This window comes from Tursiops truncatus, chromosome 19, assembly GCF_011762595.2.
Source record: "Tursiops truncatus isolate mTurTru1 chromosome 19, mTurTru1.mat.Y, whole genome shotgun sequence".
NCBI classification, from domain to species: domain Eukaryota; kingdom Metazoa; phylum Chordata; class Mammalia; order Artiodactyla; family Delphinidae; genus Tursiops; species Tursiops truncatus.
Genome location: NC_047052.1, coordinates 19,524,273 through 19,549,686, shown reverse-complemented (window position 1 = coordinate 19,549,686; position 25,414 = coordinate 19,524,273). Strand labels below are relative to the sequence as shown.

At 46.7% G+C, this 25,414-nt stretch overlaps 1 protein-coding gene across 1 annotated transcript in view; it reads right to left on the bottom strand.

Annotated features, from left to right (window-relative positions):
- CMTM4 (CKLF like MARVEL transmembrane domain containing 4) overlaps positions 1-17,555 on the bottom strand; it is a 69,368-nt gene extending 51,813 nt beyond the window's left edge. The window contains exon 1 of the mRNA XM_019935715.3: positions 17,169-17,555. Coding sequence (XP_019791274.1) covers positions 17,169-17,354 — 186 coding nt within the window. The 5' untranslated portion in view covers positions 17,355-17,555. The remainder of the gene's footprint in view (positions 1-17,168) is intronic.
- Positions 17,556-25,414: the final 7,859 nt, after the last annotated feature.

The window sequence follows — 25,414 nt, the reverse complement described above, 5'->3', positions numbered from 1 at the left end:
GGATGGAGGGAGACCTGTCAGTGATGGCAAAGAGGCAGAATAGATCCTGACACGGAAGGAAGGCAGGGAAGCAGACCGAGAGGGAGACCAGGAAATCTGGAAGAGGTGTGAAGCAAAAGACCAGTGTGCTCACTAAAAATCAGAGAGCTAACTATTCCATCCCTCTCCCCTCCCCTGCCTTCCCACCCCTAAGAGAAGTGACCCCGAGGCTGTTCCTTGCACAGGGGTGCCATGCTCAGGACCCCAAGTGCCTAACGGGGGCGGGTCCCTGACCCAAGGGCAGCCAACCCACAGGATGGCGAAGCACCTCTAATTTGGCCTGGCTAGGAAAGCTCCACCCAAATAGAGACAGTGGTAATCAGGCCAATCAGACACTCTCTGGAATTCAACCGCAGTCAGCAAGTTAGCGTCAGAGAGAGCAGACAGACCTGGGATGAACATTTTAAATAATCTATCAGAATATACTTATAAGATGTACATCAGAAAACGTAACGCCTGCAACTTTGTCTAAGCGTTCTTTTACGACTCCTCTGACCTTTTAGGAGTTGCTTTTTGGTTTATACTGTCATTTACATAAAATACCTAAGTGCACACACTGCAGAGCCTGAAAATGCTGTCCTGCACTTTTGTGCTGCTACTTAACAGTGAAATGTGGTTTGTTCCATAGGGCCTCTTACTATGGCAATTCCTTACAACAGGAGATTGTGTTTCCCACTGCTAACAAGTTAGGCAGCAATGTTTTTAACATACTCCCCTTTGCAGTCTTTTCCTCAGCCAGTTTTCTCTTCTTGGAAGTAACCAAGCAGAAGGTTCACATTTTATTAAGAAAACTGCCTTCCTCTGCGTAGTTTTCAACCTCCACTCAGGTCCGTGTCCAGACTTGCTGATGGGATTCTTTCAGGTTAACAGCACCCAGTCCTTGGCTACCTGAGACAGACACCCTGCCACGTGCTGCCCTCCACAGTGGGGCATGGCCCCTGTGCCCCTCCAGCCAGTTCTCGTCCCCAAGTTCTCAGACCAAGGCAGTCAGTGCTCACAAGCCCCTGCCAGATAAGCCCAACGGACAGATCCCCGTCCCTAAGCAGGCCCAGCTGGCAGCGGATGAGGCACTTGGCTGGCCTCGGGCTAGAACGGGGCCAGCACAGAGCTGAGCAGAGCCCAATCCTCTTTCAGATGTGATGAGGTCACAGGCTGGGCTATGAAGAGAGGACATGGGCCCTCTGTGGCCCAGGAGCCATGGGCTGCCCTTAATCCAGCAGCTAGAAAGAAAAACTGAGTCCTGCTGAGTGAAGCACTGACTCGAGTCCAAGATTCATGAGGCCCAGCTGCTTGGCCCTTCCAGGGTTCCCTCCAAGGCCTGGTGTACCTGGTCCTGCAGTCAACCCAAAGCAACCCACGTGTCTCTCTGTTCCTGGCAACTCAGAGCTGACCGACACTGCAGGGATGGGCTCAGCCTTGGGAGCAGCCCACCCAGTCAGAGGCGCCTCAGTGCTCACACCCAGACAGGAGCTCCTGGGGCGGAAAGTGTGTCAGGATATCTGCCCCGGCCTCGACTACCCAAGCACACATCATCAGTTGTTTGACGGATGTTCTAACAATAATTTAGGTTCGGAGCGGGACCGAAAGTTTAATTTCAACAACGTGGGAGCTCGTGTTTAAATGAGTCAGAAAGTTAACTTTTTATCTGTGTTCATCCATTCGGTCATGCAGTACTGACTTCATCTTCATGCACACACCTCACAGAGGACCACAGAAAAGGCCAGAAGGCCCTGCACATGCTTACCAATCTAAAAAAAATCTGTTTTAAATACCGTATCTGGAAAACAAAATTTAAAGTTCACATTTTTGTTTTATTTGGTCTTATTTTAAAAATGCACTCCCCTATCTAGCTTAATATCATGGCTAAGCCACGCCTCTAAAATAAGTTTCCCAATTAAATAATCAAGACAGAAGCTGCTTCACATGGCACCCGTGTGCCAGTTAGAAACATTCCAGTCTGGGTGGCAGCTTGGCTTGGCAAGAGGATAGCAAATTAAAAACAGCACCTGCTCTGGACTGATGAATTGGGACGCTGCCTAGTACCAGGGCATGTGCCTTGGCAAGCAGAGCATGCAGGCTGGATCTCAGCCTCCCTCACCCTCTCGGTTAGACCCACGGTGCAGTGCACAATCTGCCCAACTGTACAAAGTAGCCTTGGACAATAGAGATTTAGAGCAGGAGCTCAGGAACTTTCTTTGTTCCTCTATGACAATAATAATAATAATACGGCTAAACTAATCTTGCTAAATCCTCTACTTGGCCGGTCTTGATGATCTGATTGTCAAATATTAAGAAGTTTACAAACCGGTAGAATTTTAAAATATTGTTTTACTTTGTTTTCATTTATATTGATCTGGTCTGAGACTCAATGATAGATTTCACAGTCCATTAAAAAAAAAAAACAAAGGGACTTCCCTGGTGGTCCAGTGGTTAAGACTCCGAGCTCCCAATGCAGGGGGTCCGGGTTCAATCCCTGGTCGGGGAACTAAGATCCCACACGCTGCACGGCACAGCCAAAAAGAAAAAAACAAAAACAAAACTGCAGGTCTCCTACAGAACTCCATGGAGCTAAACACAGAGGAGACCCTTTACAAACTACTGGGCTCCCCCAGGCTTCCCTCAACCTGGCAATTCATCATTCTCTGTGGATTTCACTCATCTAACTAGCTTCGCAACCCCTAGGCCTGCAAAGTCTCAGACCAACAGCTGAAGCTTTCCCAAAGCGTCTAGTGAGGCAGGTGCAGTATCTCCCCAGCTGCCTCACCAAAACCACCTCTGAGCACAACGCCAGTTACATCCTCATCACCACCTTGGCCACCATGGCACATCTCGGGACCATGCAAACAGCCATGTGAATGAGTTCACCTGTGACAAGTGGGGGGGTCTGTCTCCCTAGCTTCAGCTCCAAAACCATACTTGAAAGGAATACAGATCGATTTGCTGGCAAATTATCCTGATGTCAATTTATTATCAGAGAAATTAAGGAACTAAAAGGCAAATTCTATCTACCAATATCAGGCTTTTGTTACAATCCAAACTTTGAGGGCTCCCAAGTCCACTGCCTGCCCCAGTACATTCACTTGGGCCATTTGTCTGGGCGGAGTAAACACCTGAACTTTTTTATTTTTTTAATGTTTATTTATTTATTTACTTAGGCTGCGCCAGGTCTTAGTTTCGGCACGCGGGCTTCTTAGTTGCAGCATGCCTGCGGGATCTAGTTCCCCGACCAGGGATTGAACCTGGGCCCCCTGCTTTGGAAGCGCAGAGTCTTACCCACTGGACCACCAGGGAGGTCCCAACACCTGCACTTTAAACAGAGTATCACAGGGGAATCCCCTGGCGATCCCAGTGGTTAGGACTCCCCGCTTTTACTGCCGAGGGCCTGGGGTTCAATCCCTGGTCGGGGAACCAAGATCCCCCAAGCCGTGTGGCGCGGCCAAAATAAATAAATAAACAGAGTATCACAGGCAAAGACTTGATTTATCATATACAGGCTTTCCTAAAACTACTATCCTAGAAAATGTCTGAGGATGTTAACTATTCATCTGTCTTCCCCGTAATCACATAAAGGGTAAGGAAGATTATCAGAATTCACAGAGCTATCCCACATCTGGCTTCACCGAAAGGAATCAAACTGTCACCCTAGAGCAGGAGCCAGTCACAGGGGAAAGAACGCCAGCCTGAGGCCCAGGTTCCAAGATGACCAACAAACTGGACAGCCATAGGTAAGTCACAACTTCTCTAGGGTCAGGTTCCTCACGTGTGAAAGTGCCATAAACGTTAGCTTCAGTATCTCTTTGATGGAGAAATAAACAATGAAAAATAAAAACAAGGAATATAATAAACCTAACTGCCACCTCTTTACTCCCACTTGCCACGGTCCTTCCCGTCCCCAATCCTCACCTGGACTCCTCAGAGTCTCTTAGCAGGCTTTGGATCATCTCATCCTTCTCAAAGCCAGTCCTCACACCCTCTAACCCAGCGACAGCCAACAAAAACACGTGAGCCGTGTAAGTAATTTTAAATTTTCTAAGAGCCGTATTTTAAAAAGTAAAAGGTAGAGTTCACTTTAATAGTAAATTTATATAGACAAAATACCACCATTTCAACATGTAATTTTACATTCTGCTTTTTTCCTATTACCTCTTTGAACTCCAGCATGTTTTTTACACCTATGCACGCCTGAAAATTCATACTAGCCACACTGCTCAACAGCCACAGCTCTGACTGTTCCTCATCTCCTTCAGAAAATCCAAATTCATTAGCCTAACAAGTCAGGCCCAAACCGGGTCCCCCTCATCCCTCCCCTTCCATACCTCTGCCTGGTGAACCATACCTGGTACTTCCTTCCCACCCGTTTCCTGGGCTTGCCCTCAACTCCCAGGACCTGGTATACTCCTTCTCCACAGGACACACCACACCTCCTAGCCAAGCCCACTGTCCCCACCCCTATTACAGCACTTGGCTCCGGTGATCAGGAAGGTTGTGTACTTTCTCTGCCTCATACCAAACCCTCCTCCAAATGGACTGTGAACCCCTTGGAGGCAGGGACTTTTGTCCTATTTATGTATGTCTAACAGTATCTGGCCCAGCCCCGACGTTCACACACATATGAAGTAGAGATTTTTTTTTTTAAGGGGGAAAATACGTTAGAATTTTTACCAACATCTAGCTACTGACCTTGATCTAACTCTAAAGTTGTCTAGCCAACTCTTAACCTGAAATTATACACATGTGTAGGGTTTGGACCAAAAATGGTTGAGAGAAAGTAGACAAGCTAAAGAAGCAACTACTGCTGGAAGAGCTGTTGCTCCTTGGGGTTTGTTTTTTTTCCACTGGCACAAAAAACTTTCAGCCTTAAACTGTTTTTCATAGCTGTGCTGGAATAAACGGGAAACCACAAAAATGAAGGCTTCCCTTGCACCAGTCATCAAATTGTAGTGGCAAGAAAGAAACCATTCAAAACTATCCACGTTTGATGAAACTCTGAACATTTTAAGTGTTTATTAACCCATTTAATTCCCAAATTTAACCAATCATTTGAAATGTTCAGAGACAAAATTCTGGATTCCAGTATTTCCTACAGACCTCTCCAATCTTCACTGGAGATGAAGGCCTCCCTTCTCAGGCCTCACAGAACGGCTGTTCTTTTATTTTCATCAGAGAGGTCCATAAAAACAAGCACAAGGACCCTCAGCCTCAATCCCAGTTGTGACTTCTTTACACACGTTAAGTGTCTGCTCTAAGGATTCTTAAAATACTGACGTGGCAGATCCTCAGTGACCCTCTCCCCCAACATGTTAATCAGAAAGCAGACAACTTTAGTAATAATTACAGAACCCCTGGTTTTCATTTTATACGTTCCTAAGCAAAAAGCTTGGCAAAGCCTCTTATGGTTTCCCCTCTTACAAAAATCTGTCTCCTAAGCAAAAGCTTCTGTTTCCTAGTAGCACTAGATACACTTAAAACTCACGGTTAAAAAAAGAAAAAAATCATTACAATGGCATTTTATTTCCATACTTTCTCCCCAATATTTTCCACTTACAACAGAGTCCAGAAGCTTATTTGCTTATAAATATATAAATGTTATTGTTCCCTTATAGATCCCATGTTTTCAAATAATTTGACCTTACAAACTATGTTAAATAATACATGAACTGTTATTTTTTTTCATTCTCCTGTGAAACAGATATGTGTATTCACCTGTTCATTCGGTGCCTCACTATGGGCCAGGCACTGTTTTAGACACTGAGGATACCTCAGGGAACTCAAAACACAAAGCCTCTGCTCTCGTGGAGTTGGTATTCTAGTTGGGTGGTAAATGCTGAGAAGAAAAGTAAAGCAGGGTGAGGGGGATAAAGAGCAGGGATGGGGGAGTGTCCTACTTTTGGCAGGTGGTCGGGGAAGGTCTCTGGAGCAGAAGAGAAGGACAGCAGTTCTGAAGAACAGAGCCAAGTGGGCATTTCTGGGAAGGGGTGGAGGGGATGGAAGAATAAACCTCAGACGCAAAGACTCTAAGGCAGGAGTATGTTACTCAAAAAGTTAATCAAAGCTTCTGGTCAAGTGAAATAAATAATCAGTACCTTAAAACCCCAGTCAAAAAAGAAACTGGGCTTACTGTGTTTAATGCAGTTTATATTAGACTTTCTGAAACACAGTTGGTACCCAGCCCCTCAGTCTGATTCTCAACCCCCACTTCTAAATTAATAAACTCAGGGCTCCCAGGGGACCCCCCCCCACACTCTGAAAACCAGTGGCAGACCCCACCATTCTATGTGAGGACACAAGGCCACACACGAGAGGTGCTGAGAGGAGGGCTGGGCGCCACCCCTGCCTTTAAGTGAGAATTTTTCACACAAAAATCCCCCCCATCAAGAAGTTAAACCGCTTCAAAATAAGATAGTTTCCAAATGCTAAAAAGGCAAGATCTTCTCCCGAAGGAGGTGTCACTTTCTGACCTCCGTACCCTTCTACTCATCTGTCCCCTCTTCAGCCAGCTGCAGGCCTGTTCCCAGCTCTGGACCACTTTGAACTGAGCCTTTGAAAGTTTAAACTGGCTCTTCGCCACCAGACAAGATGCTGAGGCCATCCCCTCGTCCGGAGGTGCCCTGCTCTCTTACTCTCTGCCTTTCCTCCTCCTTCTAGACTCTCTGAAGTCTCACCCTGCTAATGAATCCAAATCCCAGTTCATCTCGCCCTGCCTTTTACCTCTCTTGCACACACAGGAATCGTCTTATTTTCCAAACAAAAACCTCAGGACTCACTGTCAATATATGGTACTTGCTGCTCTAATTTCAATGCTTGGAATATTTCATAATTTAAAAGTACAGTAATTTTTTAAAACTTAGGATGTACTTATATATGGTCTGAGACAGCACAGAAAATTGAGACTGGGGAAATTTAGGCTCTGTGATCACAGTTACAGGCCTTTGACTATTGCGCTATGCTCTAACAAACAACTTTATTTTCCAAAGAAATACGACATCACCCTACAAAAGGATTCGGAGCTACTTCCAGGAATGAGGATGAAGAGGCAGTGAGTAATAGCTGTGGGTTGAAGGCCAGACTGCTGCTATTTCCAGGTCATTTCAACAGCTCAGGGAGCTAAATGGACCATCATGGAACATAATCAGCTTTGGCAGCCATACAGACCTCAGCCCTTAATGGGGTGGATCACATATGTGCTGCATCTCAGGTAAATCCAGCACTACCTCTAGGCTGGAAACATGCCTCTCTCCAGCATGCAGGTAAGCATCCATTCATTCTACCAGAAGGGAGAAGCATCATGGATTTGGCAGGGCATGTACACTGCCCTTGCCCCCTCTAAGCATCCTATTAAGTGCCATGACCTGGGAAAGGCTCTTAGTACTTTGTAATTAAGAAAAAAGGTCATCAGGGACTTCCCTGGTGGTCGAGTGGTTAAGAATCCGCCTTCCAATGCAGGGGACACAGGTTCGATCCCTGGCTGGGGAACTAAGATCCCTCGTGCCACAGGGCAACGAAGCCCCGTGCGCCGCAACTAAGATCCGACGCAGCCAAATAAATAAATATTTCTTAAAAAGAAAGAAAAGATAGGGCTTCCCTGGTGGCGCAGTGGTTGAGAGTCCGCCTGCCGATTCAGGGGACACGTGTTCGTGCCCCCATCCGGGAAGATCCCGCATGCCACAGAGCGGCTGGGCCCGTGAGCCATGACCGCTGAGCCTGCGCGTCCGGAGCCTGTGCTCCGCAACGGAGAGGCCACAACAGTGAGAGGCCCGCGTACCGCAAAAAAAAAAAAAAAAAAAAAAGAAAGAAGGAAAAGATAAAAGGTCATCACAATGATCATTTTGAGGTGTACAGAAATATCAAATCGCTATGCTGTATAACAGGAACTAACGTAGTGTTGTAGGTCAATTATACTTCAACATCAAACTCATAGAAAAAGAGATCAGAATTGTGGTTACCAGAGGCGGCACGCAGGGGAGAGGGGGATGGATGAGGGTGGTCACAAGGTACAAACTTCCAGGTACAAGATAAAGAAGTACTAGGGATGTGATGCACAACATGGTGCGTATAATAAACACTGCTGCTGTTATATATGAAAGTTAAGCGAGTAAATCCTAAGAATTATTCTCATCACAAGGAAAAAAAGTTTTTTTTCTATTTCTTTAATTTTGTAACTATCTGAGATGGTGGATGTTCACTAAACTTATAGTGGTAATCATTTCATGATGTATGTAAATCAAATCATTATGCTGCACACCTTAAACTTATACAGTGTCTATGTCAAATATATCTCAATAAAACTGGAAGAGAAAAAATAAATTTTTTTAAAAAAGAAAGAAAGAACCAAGGTTTCCAGGGCTATCAAGAAAGAAAAAAAATTTTTTTTTAATTTTGGCTGCACCAGGTCTTATGGTATGCAGGATCTTTTAGCTGCTGCATGTGAACTCTTAGTTGCGGCATGTGGGATCTAGTTCCCTGACCAAGGATTGAACCCTGGTCCCCTGAATTGGGGGCATGGAGTCTTAGCCACTGGACCACCAGGGAAGTCCCAAGAAAAAATTAATTTGGCCCTATGACCCAGGAGGAGTCCTGAAGGTCTTACTGAACTCAGCATTTCCCAGTGGTAAGTTCTTGTGGGTAAGCACACTGTTAACTTGGGATAAAGTGAGACCTTTACATATGTTGTAGGACCAAGTCCATATATTTTTTTTAATGTTCAGAAATGTAATGATATTGCCCTTTGATCTAGTAATAGCACTCCCTGAAATTTAACAAAAAATAGTCACAATTCAAAAGAAGAATGAAGGACATTTACTGAAGGATCCTTCCTAATAGCAAAATATTGGAAACCATGATCAGGGGATCTTATGCAGCCTTTGGAAGGGAAAAATTCCAAAGTGGTTTTCATTTGACTAAGATTTTTTCCCTAATCTCCTTCAATGTTACAATGTTTTTTTAATTGAGATATAACTGGAATATAACATTACATTAGTTTCAGGTGTACAACATAATGATTCAGTATTTCTATATATCAATATTTGTATCAATAATGATATACACATTATCACAATAAGTCTTATTTAACATGCGTCACCATATATAGTTTAAAAAAATTTTTTTCTTGTGATGAGAGCTTATCAGATCTATTCTCTTAGCAACTTTCAATTACAACTGCAATACAGTATTATTAACTATAGTAGCCAGCCCTATAGGGTAGATTCCTTTCAAATGGGAGAAATTTTTTCATTAGCATCAACAAATTTATTAAGCACCCACAATTGTGCAGAAGGTTTCTTTTTAAAAAAAAAAAAACAGGAAAATAGATTGAAAAAACTTTTAAGCTTCAAGTTTCTTCAAGATGTCTGTACTGTATTATCTAAATCATTCTCCCTAAAAGAGCCTCCAAATTAAAAGTAAGAAAGTAATAAAAGGTTAACTAAAGATTATGATTGGTATAATAGCTTTAAGGCTAACCTATACTAAGGTAGAGCTAGTAACAGCTGATGCTTTGGGAATTTTTGAATAGAAGATATCTGCATGTGGTATACAATTCAAATACAGTGAAAAATAAATCTCCCTTCCACCCTGACCCTTGGTCACCCAGTTTCCCAATTTGTACCATTCCAGAGATATTCGATAGTGGTAACAGGTTGGTGTGACTTCCATGTGAGAGACACTTTGCTAAGGACTTTGTACGGAAGGCTCACAGGTGCCAGTAACACTCTCATCAGCCCTGATTTACAAATAAGGAGACCTGCTTGTGTCCTGAAGTGAACAAGCAACTGGCCAAAAGTCTCATGGTGATAAGAGACATAAAGTCCATACTCTCAGAGCCCCTCCCCATCCCAGCCCCCAACACACACACACACACACCCCTAAACTCCATGTTCTATCTTCATGTTGTGTTGTTCCCTCTGCCCTCAAAACCAATCCTTCATCATCCCTCTGCCTGGCTAACCTGACTTTCCGTATCAATTTTAGAATCAGCTTCTCTATCTAAAAAAGTCTTGCTGGGATTTTGGGATAGTGTTAAACCTACAGATCAATCTGTGGAGAAGCGATACATATTTTTTTAATTTATTTTTTTAAAGCTTTTATATATTTTTTTTAATTTATTTTTGGCTGCACTGGGTCTTCGTTGCTGCATGCGGGCTTTCTCTAGTCGCGGTGAGCGGGGGCTACTCTTCGTTGTGGTGTGCGGGCTTCTCACTGTGGTGGCTTCTCTTGTTGCGGAGCACAGGCTCTAGGCGCATGGGCTCAGTAGTTGCAGCACGCAGGCTCAGTAGTTGTGGCTCGCGGGCTCTAGAGCACAGGCTCGGTAGTTGTGGCGCGGCATGTGGGATTTTTCCCGACCAGGGTCAAACGCATGTCCCCTGCATTGGTAGGTGGATTCTCAACCACTGCGCCACCAGGGAAGCCCAAGAAGTGATATTTTAATAACTATATTGAATCTTCCAATCCATGAGCACAGTATGTCTGCCCACTTATTTCAGTGGTCTTTGATTTCCTTCTTCGGTGTTTTGTAGTTTTCAGCATGTAGATCCTGTACATGTTTTGTTAGATTTAGCCCTAAGTATTTCATTCTTTTTAGAGCTATCATAACTGATATGGGTTGCTTTTTTTTTTTCAATTTCAGTTTCCAATGATTGATTGCTAGGATATAAAAATATGACTGATTTTTGTGTGTTGACCTTGTATGCTACCACCTTGCTGACACATTAGTCCTAGGAGCTTTTTTATAGATTTCCATGGGATTGTCTACATAGACAATCATGCCATCTGCAAATAGGGAGTTTTTCTTTCTTTCCAGTCTGAATGCCTTCTATTTATTTTTCTTGCACTGGCTAGCACTTCCAGTAGGATGTGGAAGACAGAAGAGACATGTGGTGAGAACAGACATCATTGCCTTGCTCCCCATCTTAAGGGGAAAGTATTTTCACCACTAAGTATGTTAGCTGTAGATTTCTGGCAGATGCCCTTTTCCAGGTTGAGGCAGTTCCCTTATCTTACTAGTCTTCTTGGCCACATTTATCGTGAATGAATGTTGAATTCTGTCAAAAGTTCTTTTCTGCATCCCCTGACATAATCAAGTGCTTTTTGTGCTTTAAACTGTTAGTATGGCGGATTATATCTCCTGATTTTGGAAAACTGAACCAGCCTTTTCTTCCTGGGATAAGTCACAATGATTGTCCTGTACTATTCTTTTTACATAACATTGCTGGATTCGATTTCCTAGATTTCCTAGTAGTTCGTTGAGGATTTCTGTGCCTTTGTTCATGAGGATGATGTTCATGAGGATGAGGTCTGAAGCTTTCTTTTCTTGAACCATCTTTGTCTGGATTTATAAAACAGATGTGTACTAGACACTTTCATGAGGTCTTGGATGATAATTTTACTATTTTTAATCATCATAAAAACTTAAGAGTGGTTTTAATCTTTGCTTAAATTCTGCTAGAATTTATTTGACTTCAAGTTTTTGACCAGGAAGACAACTCCCAAAGATAACAAACTGCCCAAAGGAAAATGGGACTGTTTTATAAGGAGCCACCTTAAGGTAGAAGTGAGAATCCAATGCAGTGAAACTACTTCACTGGCCATTCTGTGCACGCCCCTGCCCTGCTTCTGTATAGCCCAAGAAAGCCAGAAAGGTGAGGGAAGTGCTCACCAGCATGCGATGAAAAACTGACAGTTTCCATCAAATAAAAGATACTTATCACCCAACCCTGAAATGCAAACGCTCACATCTGTCTTTGAGTTACCTAAGAAAGCACCTGTCAAACATTAACCGTTTAGTTCTTACAATTCCTAAAATGCTCAGTCATTACCACTCACATTCTACTACGGAGGAAGCCAAGAAACAATGGGGTTAAGAGATTTCAAGGAGATCAGCAGAGCTAAAATTTGAATTTAAACATCACCTATTACCCAACTTTGTTTAAAAAATAGTCCTAGGGCTTCCCTGGTGGCGCAGTGGTTGAGAGTCCGCCTGACGATGCAGAGGACGCGGGTTTGTGCCCCGGTCTGGGAAGATCCCACATGCCGCAGAGCGGCTGGGCCCATGAGCCATGGCCTCTGAGCCTGCGTCCGGAGCCTGTGCTCTGCTATGGGAGAGGCCACAAAAAAAAAAAAAAAAAAAAAAGTCCTAAACAAATGCAATGCAATGTCAGAAGGTCAATCAGTCGTGGGAGGGGCTCAAGAAAGGGATCCAGGGACTTCCCTGGTGGTCCAGTGGTTAAGACTCTGAACTCCCACTGCAGGGGACTCAGGTTCGATCCCTGGTCAGGGATCTAAGATCCCACATGCCACGGGGCGCGGCCAAAAAATAAAATAAAATAAATGTAAACAAAAAAGAAAAAAAAAAGAAAGGGATCAGAAGCAAAAGAGCTCCTTGAGAGGTGTTTTTGGATCTTAAAAGCTGATTCTGCTCTTGGCTCTTTTGAGAAGGCCTATCCCCTCAAGGCAGAAAGTGGCAGGTCTGCTGGGTGAGGAACAGGAACTGCACACCTAGGGACAGCGCAATGGCCACTGAGAAATCAAAACCCTTGTTAAGTGTATCACTTCAGCACGTAAAAGTCACCCAAAAAGTCACCAGGCTGACCAAAGACCTCAGAAATGTCCTTGGAGTCAAGGTCTCCTCTGCTCTGTGGAACAACTCAAAATGATGTGTTCAGGAGGCAGGAAAGAGCACACCACCTGGATTCAAATCCCAGCTCCACCAACCACTAGCCACGTGACCTTAAACGAGTCATGACCTCGGTGCCTCTAACTTTCTCAACCATAAAATAAAGGTGATAACAGTAGAGTAAGCACTCATTAATGATGCCTGCTGTTGTGATTCAGAAAGTTGTCCCATCTAGGTCCTGTCCTCTTCTGACACTGTCCTAACATCATGGTATAAGCGATAGTACGCCCCACCCCAATCCCAAGAGCAAAATTCTTCTTTCAACCAAGTGCTTTGGAAAAAAAATCAAAACCAAACAATAAACAAAAGGCCCCTGGGCTTCCCTGGTGGTGCAGTGGTTGGGAGTCCGCCTGCCGATGCAGGGGACGCGGGTTCGCGCCCCAGTCCAGGAGGATCCCACATACCGCGTAGTGGCTGGGCCCGTGAGCCATGGCTGCTGGGCCTGCGCTGCGCAACGGGAGAGGCCGCAGCAGTGAGAGGCCCGCGTACCGCAAAAAAAAAAAAAAAAAGGCCCACATTAACTATTTCATTAAATGATGTCTGAGAGCTAAAAACCAATAAGCGCTCATAGAATCCACATTCAAAAGAAAGAAGAAGGTATTTAAATCAATAGCTTAAACCAACTCTTTTCCTACAAAAAGTACATTTATATTGTTTAAAATAACCACAGGAGATACACTCCCCAACTAAGAAATAGGTATGAGTTTCGTTTCTTTTTTTTGCGGTACGCGGGCCTCTCACTGTTGTGGCCTCTCCCGTTGCAGAGCACAGGCTCCGGACGCGCAGGCTCAGCGGCCATTGCTCACGGGCCCAGCCGCTCCGTGGCACGCGGGACCCTCCCGGACCGGGGCACAAACCCGTGTTCCCTGAATCGGCAGGCGGACTCTCAACCACTGCACCACCAGGGAAGCCCCGAGTTTCATTTTTAAAACATATAATCTAGGACTTCCCTGGTGGCACAGTGGTTAAGAATCCGCCTGCCAATGCAGGGGACACGGGTTCAGCCCACATGCCTCGGGGCAACTAAGGCTGTGCGCCACAACTACTGAGCCTGCGCCCTAGAGACCACAAGCCACAACTACTGAAGCCCATGCGCCTAGAGCCCATGCTCGGCAACAAGAGAAGCCCCCACAGTGAGAAGCCCGTGCACCTCAACAAAGAGTAGCCCCCGCTCGCCACAACTAGAGAAAGGCCACGCGCAGCAACGAAGACCCAATGCAGCCAAAAATAAATTAATTTTTAAAAAGATATAATCTATGAAAATGCATTGATTAATTTCCATAATATTTCAGATTAGTTTTACTATCAAATAGCATTCCATTTAAAATATCGATTTAACTTTTAAATCACTAGGAAGTAAACTGTCTTTAATTCAAATATATATAATTATAAAATTATAATTATAAAATATATAATTATAATTTGGGGGTGGCATTTTCACCAAGTTTCTTTAAAGACAGGAAGTATTAGTTAGCAACAGTGACAACTGACGTTTTATTACACACTAACTAAGCGCCTAATAAACTAGGTGCTAATTTCTACATACTACCTCATTCTCTTAATCCTTTTTGAGAGATATAGGCTCATTTTACAGAAAAACCTCAGCTTTGAGGTTGACTATTTACGGTTCTGATAGACAACTGATTGCTAGTACTGTGTAAGGTTTTAACACTAAAATGATACAGAAAGGTAAGTCTCAAACTTTAATGTGCACGAGAATCTCCCGGAGAATCTTGCTAAACTGCAGATTATGATTCAGAAAGTCTGGGGTTAGGCCTCTGATTCTGCATTTCTAATAAGCTCTCAGGTGCTGGCAATGCAGCTGACCACACTTGGAGCAAGGACCTGCAGGTGGCAATAGGCCACAAACCACAAAAAATGTCTCTAAAACCTAAAACGAAAAAAAGTCAAATTTTTTCTCAAAAACTTATATTAGAATTAGAACTTATATTAGACATATTTCTTGATGGGATTCTGAGCTTTGTAACATCTTAGAAATATCTTCAGGGACTTCCCTGGCGGTGCAGTGGGCAGGACTCCATGCTTCCGAGGCAAGGGGCACAGGTTTGATCCCTGGTCGGAGAACTAAGATGCCCCACGGCATGGCCAAAAACAAAAAGAAATATCTTCATAACGACTCTTGTCTTCTTTTCCAGTTTAAGTTGAGAGTCCACTATCTTGAAGTTTTATGGCGGTTCTTCCCCCTAAAAACCCTGATTTTTTTTTTTAACAAGGCTGAAAAGCTAAATGCATGGAACTGTTTCATGTTGCCATACCCTTCAAGCAGGTCCCCATCCTTCACTCACCCACACATAACATAACCTCTCGCTGTTTAAATTCTAGAGATTAGACAAAAGACAAGAGTTAGGCGAGATTTTAGGGGCTGGGCCCCAAAGTTCTTCCAGATGAAAAGTAAAGCTCTACAAAAAAAAAAAAAAAAAAAAAAACAGCACCTTACGAAAAGGCAGTGATAAATACCACTGGCTTCCATTTCTGGCTTTAGGTGACAAAATTCCAACAATTAGGTGATATCTAACATTTTATATAAACTACTGGATTTCATTCTTTTATCAGATCTTTTGAATGGCAAGCTCTATGTACTTTCAAAAGTCCAGAGTAAACAAAACAAGGTACTTAACAAGGCCCTAAATTCCACCTGGGCCCAGGTTGCCTCCCATCCTGCTCTTTAATTCACTTCTGATTATCAGTGCTGTACTCAAACATCAGCTAGCTGCCTCTTTTTAAAGGCAGTTATACACCTCCCCCACTCCTCCATTCACTTTGCTAACAACAATGCCTAACTACAGAACAAATATATCTCTTGGAACATTCCACTTTTCCAGATAAGGTCAGTTTAAAATTCTAGAGAGGAATAACCTGCTCCGTTTGTCTTTCCTGAGAGCCCTTCAAAAATACCCTCCTGCAATCAGCAGAAGAAGCCTTTCACCCGAGCGAGAGAGCGAGAGAGCGAGAACAGTCTATGATTCTGCAATTTACAAACACTGAGACCTTTATTTAAAGGATATCCACACATTAAATGATTCCCAAGGAACCTTTATCTATGTACTCAAGTAAGCACAAGAAGACCAATGCTTGGAAGAAACAAAATGCACATACATTACACCTCTGTGCAAATGGCTTCTCTAGATGAGAAGTCGCTGCCAGGCCTCAGAGAAAGGCCTACCTGTGTCAGGGGATATAGGGACAGTTTTTTCCGAACTGGAGTATGCTCTATTCACAGCAGAGCTAAGTAACAAACCAAAGAGGCCTGTTAGAAAACCACAAAAGAGGGGCAGAGGGGACAGGCCCCTGCCCTGAACACCCTGAAAGCTAAAAATAAGAATTCTGAGAAATGAGCTCTACCATAGACAAGCCCAAAAGAAAGTTCTCTGTTTCTGTTACCTCCAAACCTGGCTGCCCTCCCATAGTGATTTAACTCTGGGTACCAACTGGGCAATGCCAGCCACCGTGCTGGGGCGGAGGATTCAGGGATGCCGGTTCTACCTTCTGGGCTAATTAGAAGGAATCAAAACCTCTGCAGCAGGGACTTCCTTGGTGGCCAGTGGTTAAGAATCCGCCTGCCAATGCAGGGGACACTGGTTCGAGCCCTGGTCCAGTAAGATCCCACATGCCGTAGAGCAACTAAGCCCGTGCACCACAACTACTGAGCCTGCACTCTAGAGCCCGGGAGCCACAACTATCGAGCCCACGTGCCACAACTACTGAAGCCCGAGTGCCTGGAGCCCGTGCTCCGCAACAAGAGAAGCCACCGCAATGAGAAGCCCGTGAAACGCAGCAAAGAGTAGCTCCCACTCACTGCAACTACAGAAAGCCCCCGTGCAGCAACGAAGACCCAATGCTGCCATAAATAAATAACAAAAAACAAACAAAACCTCTGCAGCATAAACTGGAGACTCTGGGCAGATCTGGGCTCCCCCAATGCATCTGGACTACATGCCTCCATTCAACATTTATTTGAGCGTCTACCATATGCCCAGCACTGTGCTGGGCGCCGGGGAAGAAACCGAGCCACAGTCCCCAGTGGTGGAAGCCGAGACAAACGAGGACCATCCGGAGGAGTGGAGGATGTGCGGGCCCCGAACACCTAACACAAGTTGCTATGACCAGCAGTACCCAGGGGACAGCATGACCGCGGCCGGGTTTCGCTCACCACCAAACCCAACAGTGAAAGAGGCTCGCGACAGCGAAGGCTGGAGTAGACAGGAAGGCCCGGGGGCAGGTGTTCAGGTAGAAGGCGCACACCTGAGGCGGCAGGGTCCCCAGGGGAGGCGGGAGGGCGGCACGGGGACCCAGCGAAGGAGAGGGAGCGCAAGGACTGGGGCCATGGGAAGCGAGTGCGCGGTGGAGGCCGGCCGGGCCTGCGCCCCCTGAAGCGGGAGCAGGGAGGGAAGGCGCGCGGCTAGGCCGCCCGCCGGCACCTGGGGCCCCGCCCGGCACCTACCACTTGGGCGACCTTGAGGCAGCCAAACGCGCCGCGCAGGTAGTCCGGGTCGCAGCGCAGGCCAGCCAGCCCGCGGCGCTGGCTCACCGGCTCGGTGGTGGGCTGGTACGGACTGCTGGCGCCCGAGATCATGGAGGTGCTCGAGGCCTCGCCCTCGAAGCCGTCCAGCTCCTCGCCGCTCCGCATGCTGCCGCCCGGCCCGGGCCGCCTTGCGCGGCTGGCCTCAGGCGCCCGGAGCTAGCGGGCTCAGCGGGGCCGCCGCATCGCCGCCGCCGCCGACGACGACTAACTGCCCGCACCGCCGCCGCCTCTGCGCCCGCCGCCCGGCTGCGGCCGCGGCTCGGTCCGCTCGGGCTCGGCTCCCGCCGCCTCGGCAGCGGAAAGGGAGGGAGGCGGGAGCTGGCGGAGAGGGAAGGAGGCGGGAGCCGGCGCGGCCAGCCGGGAGGGGGCGGAGCGAATGCCCGCCCGCCGGCCGCTCGGCGGCGCTCCGCGGCTCCCGCGGGTGGAGGTGGCAGCCCGCGCTGCGGGGCCTCGGGAGGGCGGGGCGGAGCGGGGCGGGGCGCCAGGGCCTCTGGCTCCGCCCTCACCTGAGTATGCGCGGGGGTCGGGGTCGCGGCTGCGCGCCAGGCGATCATAGCGTGGGAGGGCGAAGGTCGGGGAAAGAGGGGTAGTGGGGAGCAGGGAAAATGGGGGTTGACGGAGGGTCGAGGTGGACCTAGGGGGCACGGAGCTGCTTTCCCACAGCGCTGCCTCCGTTTCTTCCCTGGAGGAAGTGGGGTCTTCTTCAGGTAGGCCAGGGGACTTATCGGTGAAGACCAAGGTGTGCTGTGCGACCCCCGTGCTGGAAACAGTACGGGGCCCAGGGTGGGCCTGACTTGGACTGTTTGACAAGAGGGGGCTAAGTGTCTGGGCTCCCACACTGGGCAACAAACCAGTACCGAAGTCAGGGACTGAACGGGACAGGGGTGAGAAGTCGGGGTGAGTGAGGTCGCTTAGTACTGGGTCTGTAAGACAGACAGGCGGCAGTATTTGTGAATAACTCCCAATGTACGCTCTGGATTCACCGGCCTGACGGAGAATGGGAGCTAGCCCACAGGAGACCCTCGGTGACTAACATTAGTTTCCTCTCTTAGCTGAAAAGGTTTTGCAATCTCTGCCTAATCACCAAGGCAGGTTAAGCACAGATTTTTGCACTGAAGGGCATTAATTAGGGACCAATTTGCAATTCAAGTGTAAAGGATAGTTTTAAGCTTAAGTAAAACACCGACTTTCTAAGAATTGTCCCTTTGGTATTGAACCCTCCCACACCACAAATATCTAGAGCTTACCATGCTTTAGACACTGAGGAAGGCACTTGAAACTGTTATTCCCATTTTACAGAAGACCAGACTAAGGTTTCAGACTGGTAGTCCCAGGCCACACAATTGGTGAGCAGAGCCCACTCACTTCCAAATTTTTTCACTACACAGTGTTGCCTAGTATATAATTCAGATGGGCTTGTGAACTTAGGAAGTGAGAAGCAGTAAATGTCATAACTCAGGAGATCTCAATTTAAAGGGCTCTCACCTTTTGGTTACCAAAGATGGGAACGACAATGACTCTAACACTCCATTCAGCCCACAAATATTTATTGGGCACTTATATGCTAAAGAATATGCTAGGACCTGGAGGTTGCCAATGAAAGATAACAAGTTGAATGGTTGGATGCAGACTCTGGCCTCTGCTTTCTCCCCGAATCCCAGTGAAAGGACAGTTACAGAGACATCTTTTAAGGGCATAAAACCACAGGGACAAAGAATGGGAAAGGAGACAATGGCAACAAAATGTTGGAAGCAGAAAAGCAAATGGGCAAGTGGTAGCTAACTTAGCAGATCCAAGAAAGCTAAACCCTAAGTTGGCACAGGGGAAGGCTGAAATGCAACCTAGGTCATATCACAGGAAAAAAGGCTCAGGAATGGGCAGCACCAAGCACATCTAGAAGTGGGGGGGTGAAAGCAGGAATTTAAAAAAAAGACCAAATGGAAGTCTTTTTAAGAAGCAAATGGGGAGGGCTTCCCTGGTGGTGCAGTGGTTAAGAATCCGCCTGCCAATGCACGCAACAGGTTCGAACCCTGGTCTGGGAAGATCCCACATGCCACGGAGCAACTAAGCCTGTGAGCCACAAATATTGAGCCTGCGCTCTAGAGCCCACGAGCCACACAAGAGAAGCCACCGCAATGAGAAGCCTGCACACTGCAACAAGAGTAGCCCCCACTCACTGCAACTAGAGAAAGCCCACGCGCAGCAATGAAGACCCAAGGCAGCCAAAAATTAATTAATTAAATTTTAAAAAAAAAAGAAGCAAATGGATCCCTGGATCCCCACCCATGACCATCCCCCAAGACTGGAATCTTTTTTCTCTGGAGAAGGTAAAACAGAGGGTCCCTTAGCTAGGGATCACTAGGCACAGTTGAGGGCAGGAGTACCATACTAAAGATTATATATATTTATGTGTGTGTGTCCTTGGATACTAAATAAAATGAAAGCAAAAAAAATTTTTTTTTTTTTTTTTTTGCGGTACGCAGGCCTCTCACTGTTGTGGCCTCTCCCGTTGCGGAGCACAGGCTCCGGCCACACAGGCTCAGCGGCCATGGCTCACAGGCCCAGCTGTTCTGCGGCATGCAGGATCTTCCCGGACTGGGGCACGAACCCGTGTCCCCTGCAGCAGCAGGCAAACTCTCTACCACTGCACCACCAGGGAAGCCCTGCAAAAAGGTTTTTAATTCAATATAAGAGTTAAAGAGAATCTCACAGGAAATAGAACCAAAAGACAAAGAGATGGAAAATGAGAGAAAAGATAAGAATATTAGAGGTATAGTCCAAGAGAATAATAGAATAATAAGACTCTAATAAAGTTAGAACAGAGAATATAGAGGGAAGAAAACAAAAAATAATAATTAAAAAAAAATTCAGTAACACTTTCCAGAACCAAAGGACATGAGTTTTGGATTTAAAAGACTCACCAGTGCCCAGCACAATGAATGAACATGAATCAGCACCAGGTACACCAGACGACCGGGGGCAAAGAGAAGATCCTCAAGGTTCCAGAGAAGAACAGAGCATGTTTCGTTATAAAGGATCAGGAATCAGAAAGGCAACAGACTTTTCCACAGCAGCTTTGGGAATGGAGTAAACCATTCCACATCCTGAGGAAAAATGATCCCCACTTAGAAGTCTGGTTCCAGCTGCAGTATCAATCGGGTATGAGGATTGATGAAGGACTCTTTTGGACATGCAAAGACTCCCTCTGTCTCTTCTTAGGAGGCTGCTGGAGGAGGACACCACCAGAACAAGGATTTAAACCAAGGAAGCAGAGGACATAGGAGCCAGGAAAGGGTGAGAGAGAGAGAGATGATAAGGGTCCTATGGTGAAGGGGACAGAGGCCCCTGTGCAGCAGGGCTGGGGGTTAAGCAGCCCAGATTGGAGCAGCCAGAGCTTCGAGAGATGTCTTCAAGATGAAATTAAGAACGTGTTTAGGGCTTCCCTGGTGGTGCAGTGGTTGAGAGTCTGCCTGCCGATGCAGGGGACACGGGTTCGTGCCCCGGTCCGGGAAGATCCCACATTCCGCGGAGCGGCTGGGCCCGTGAGCCATGGCCGCTGAGCCTGCGCGTCCGGAGTCTATGCTCCGCAACGGAAGAGGCCACAGCAGTGAGAGGCCCGCGTGCCGGAAAAAAAAAAAAAAAAAAAAAAAAAGAATGTGTTTGAATACACAGAAAAGAAAGGTTCATAGTTTCTGGAAAGTTTTGAGATAAATTAGTGATAAATGCATAGAAAATTAAGCAAATATTCATAGACGAACTGCAGGAAATAAAATGATATATAGAAAAGAAGTATGCTAAATTACATGTGAATAACATTTGCATAATTATAACAATGTAAACAATGAGTGCAGATCTAACCAAAAGTACCTGACCCTATTAGGAGGAAAAGATAGAGGGACAGGATGTGTGCATGTATGATAGGGAGAAGGGAAAGGTGGGCAAGAGACCTAAATACTCATCATCCATCATGGGAGATCAGTAGATGCTTAAAACTGAGAACTCAACAGGAAGCAGTATATGTATGTTAATTAAATATATAAAGGTAAAGGGACTTCCCTGGCGGTTCAGTGGTTAAGACTCTGCGCTTCCACTTCAGGGGGCACGGGTTTGATCCCTGGTCGAGGAACTAAGATCCCACATGCCACGTGGTGAGGCCAAAAAAAAAAAACCATATATATATATGTGTGTGTATATATATATATATATATATATATATGTAAATATAAAAATAATTGGTTAAAAGTTAAAAAACGTCAATTCTGGGGAGCAGGATATATAATGGGGGTTATAGGCCTTGTAGAACTATTTGATTCTCTCAACTATGTGCTCATATAATTTTAATAAAAGCTAAATTTAAAATGATTTTTTTAAAAAGGAACTTGAGAGTCAGATATAGTCCCTGCCAGCACAGACATGGAGACCAAGCATTGAAACCAGTAAATATACAATAGAGCATGTGCTGAGTATTGTTCATGGTGGTATGGGAATTTCCAGGAAGGATTTCATTGAGTCTGTGGGTCAGAATTTCAGCTGAGGTCTGAAATACGAAGAGCAGTTAGCAAGGCAAAGAGATGGTAAGGGTTGGTAGACGAGCATTCCCGGAAGAGGCAACAACATGTGCAAAGGCCAAGAGATAAGAAAGCGAAGTACAGTGAAGAGGCTCAAGTGCAGAATTCAAGGGTGAAAGGTGGCCTTGGGTGTCCCTGCAGGGCCTCAGGGACTATGTGAGAGGGTAGATTCTGGACTGAAGCGTGTTAAGCAGGAGAGTGGCCCAGTGAGGCCTCCTTTTAGAATGCTCTCTTTGGCTTCATCGAAGGAAGTAGATTGAGCGGAAGCAAGATAGGAGGCTCCTCTCCAGTACTTGTTAACTGTTCCCTGTTCCTGGACACTAGCCTACGTTTATTTTTAGTCCCGGGGAAAGACTCGAAATTTTTCCTTCTAGTTTTTAACAGAAGTTCACAGACTTCCAACGGGTGTTATTGGGAATCCCACATATTAAGAGTAGATAAAACTTGGTATTGTGCCTTCCTCAAGTGTTCAGTCGTAGTACAGCATGAGTCTGTGGCTATAGCTGTGCCTCCAGGTGTCTTCAAGTGCTGAAGACAAAATGAGGGTGATAAATGACAGAGAAGTGGGTCGCCTCAGGTCCCTGGCTCCAGGGTCTGATCCACATATCCAGGGCTGACTCAAGGAAACCAGACTCAGAAGAGACTGATAAAGAAACCAGATGCTGCTTTGTTAATTGTTGCCAGTGGATAGGCTTTGCCAGCAACCATAATGCTGATCCTTATCTCAGTCCCTGAACTCATCCTGAAAAAAAACTGCTCAGAGTATAGCATCCTTAGATACATGCTAAGCCCCAGTATATGCCGCTTCACCTACATCGGGCTGGCCTCTTCCCAAGCCTCTCAGCCTCTCATTTAGCGGAAGGGCAACGACCTCCAAGCCTGGGGGATTCCCCACTCTAGCCCCCCTCCCCCCTCCTCCTCCTCCTCCTTCTCCCCAAGCACACTGATTCCATAAAGCATTGGTCCTACAAGGACTTTAGAATCTGAATTCCATGAAGGGCTGGGAGCAAAACACCTTCCCAAACTGGGGTCCCTGCGTGTTCTGTCCCTGGAGGCAGTGCCTGATAACGTTGAGGAGGGAAGAAGTTCCAGTTTCACTTTGTTTCTTACTGAGGCCCCTCCCCAGGGCAACCCTTAGTGTTGGGGGTAGGGCTGCTTTTCCTGTAACTTCAATTAAGCAATAGTGCTCATCTACTACTTTTAATAAGGTCAGTAATTAGGAGGTCCCTAGAGACTCCTACTTCAAACAGAAAAATACCGTAGTTATGGAGAACATCGCAAGCATAAAGCATGCAGTGGGAAGACTGAGTTTATCACGAACAACTATCAATGTTAAGCATGAACCAAACATCCAAGAAAATCATGTTTAATGTTTCAAGACTAACAGCTTGGTCTGAAATGATTCTCTACCTTTAAAGGGCCTTTTAAAGAAAGGTACTGGTATAAACTCCTAATGTCTGAGGATTGTAGTCAAAGATGTGAAAAGCAAACAACCTCTTTTTGTGTTTGAAAGGACCAAATGTCCCTCTCCTCCTCCCGCAGTGTTCCCACGAGCCTGGAGGGAGGGGCCGGGCCTGGGCAGATTCCAGGCGGGAGCGGTTCAGGGGTTAGAGTCAACTGCTGCTTCTGAAAGAACTCGTCCCTTCAGCTGGAAAAATGCTCTCCAAGTCGTCTCTAAAAATAGTGCTCGCCGGGATTTTCCAGTTTGACATTCCTTCGGTTCCTATGACCAAGGACAACCCCGGGCCAAACCATCTGCGCCCCTTACTGGGTCCTCCGGTGGAATCCCACCCTCCGTGGGACCCCAGTTTGTTGTTCCCGCTGCCTCCAAACCCCGCTGGCACTTGATTCAGGGGAAGATTCGCCTGCTCAGCAGCTGCCTGGCTTCTCCCTGGCTGCCCTGCTCTGCTTTCTCTTCCCAGGGCAGGGGATGGGGAATGGTTTTCTGGGGAAGAAGGCAGAAAGTGTGGCTACAAGGGAATGTGGACATTGCCTACACTTACCTCCGATACCCGTGGCCATGCCGGCCTGGGCTGGCTAAACTAGCCTGTGAGCCTCTGGGAGCTGCCCAGGTAGCCAGGAGGCAACGTACATACACCAAACATTTGCTGATGGCCCACCCCCCTGTGCCAGGCACCGAGCCACATTGTGGGGCCTCAAGGCTCTCTGAAAAGAACTGTGGAACTGTAGCAGACATGCTTGCTTCTCTCTGCCTAGCACCATCTGCTGCTTTTAATAACAGCAGCCCTCCTTGTTCTGGGGCTGCTCCTCTTCTACGCCAACACCTGCCTTCCTCCTCCCAAGTGATGCCCACCTAGGAAGAGTCGGCAGCTGACCCAAGAATGACCAATTATGGTTCTCTTCCACCCTAGATTGGCTCAGGGTGGGCATGGGACCCAAGCTGAGCCAATGAGAATCCTACCCTGGGTTTTTTCTCTCTAGAATACTGGCATCTGCAAACTTTAATGTGCATAGGACTCACTCAAGGGGTAGATTTTCAGGACCTCCCCCAAGAGTCTGATGCTTAGGCCTCAGGTGGGGTACAGGAATCTGCTGCTACAATATTTACAGGACTACAAGGCCAGTACAATTGCCCAGGGTGGGAGAGGCCAGGGAAAGCTTCGAGGAGCTAAACTGGGTCTTGAAGGCTAAGTAGGAGTTCACCCAACAGCATGTGATCCTGCCAACTGCTTCTGCCTTCTTGTGACGGTCTCCTTGCGTGGCACAGATGGCCCCAGGCACTCCAGATTTTCCTCCCACCTCTCTGGTTGCTCTTTTCAGTCATTTTTATGGGCTTAGCCCCTAGAGTTCAGTGTTCCTCAGGGTGCTACCTTCATCCCCTTTCCCATGACCTTTCTCCCCCTAGACGTCACCCTTGGGCGTCCTGAATTCCATTAGGCCAGAACATAACTCATACTCCTACCTGCTGTTCCCTCTCCCACAATAAAAACATCCATTCCTTTATAAGGCCAAGAGGAGGAGGAGGAGGGAAGAGGAGGCAAAGGAGGCGGCGGTCCTTTTTTTTTTTTTTGCGGTACGTGGGCCTCTCACTGTTGTGGCCTCTCCCGTTGCGCAGCACAGGCTCCAGACGCACAGGCTCAGTGGCCATGGCTCACGGGCCCAGCCGCTCCGCGGCATGTGGGAATCTTCCCAGACCAGGGCACGAACCCGTGTCCCCTGCATCGGCAGGCGGACTCTCAACCACTGCGCCACCAGGGAAGCCCGGCGGCAGTACTTTTATCATGCTTCCTACATGCCAGAACCTGATCTACTTGGTTTTCACATATTAACACATTTAATCCTCAGAACAGCCCAGTGTGGATGGCTAGCTCCTGCATATCAGGAACACCTTCCTGAGTTCCCAGACTGGGTCAGGTATTCCTGCCCTGGCTTCCATGGCCCCTTGTATCAAAGTGTTTATTACACTCTGTTATGACTCACTGTTTACCCATCAGTCTCAGACCATGAGCTCTGAGAGGGCAAAGGCCACATTTATCTCTGTTGTACCCTCTGGGCCTGGCTCAGGGCCAGACACGGGGTAGACATGCAAGGAAGCATTTGTGCAACACAGGTTTGTATTCACCGGCTGTATGACCT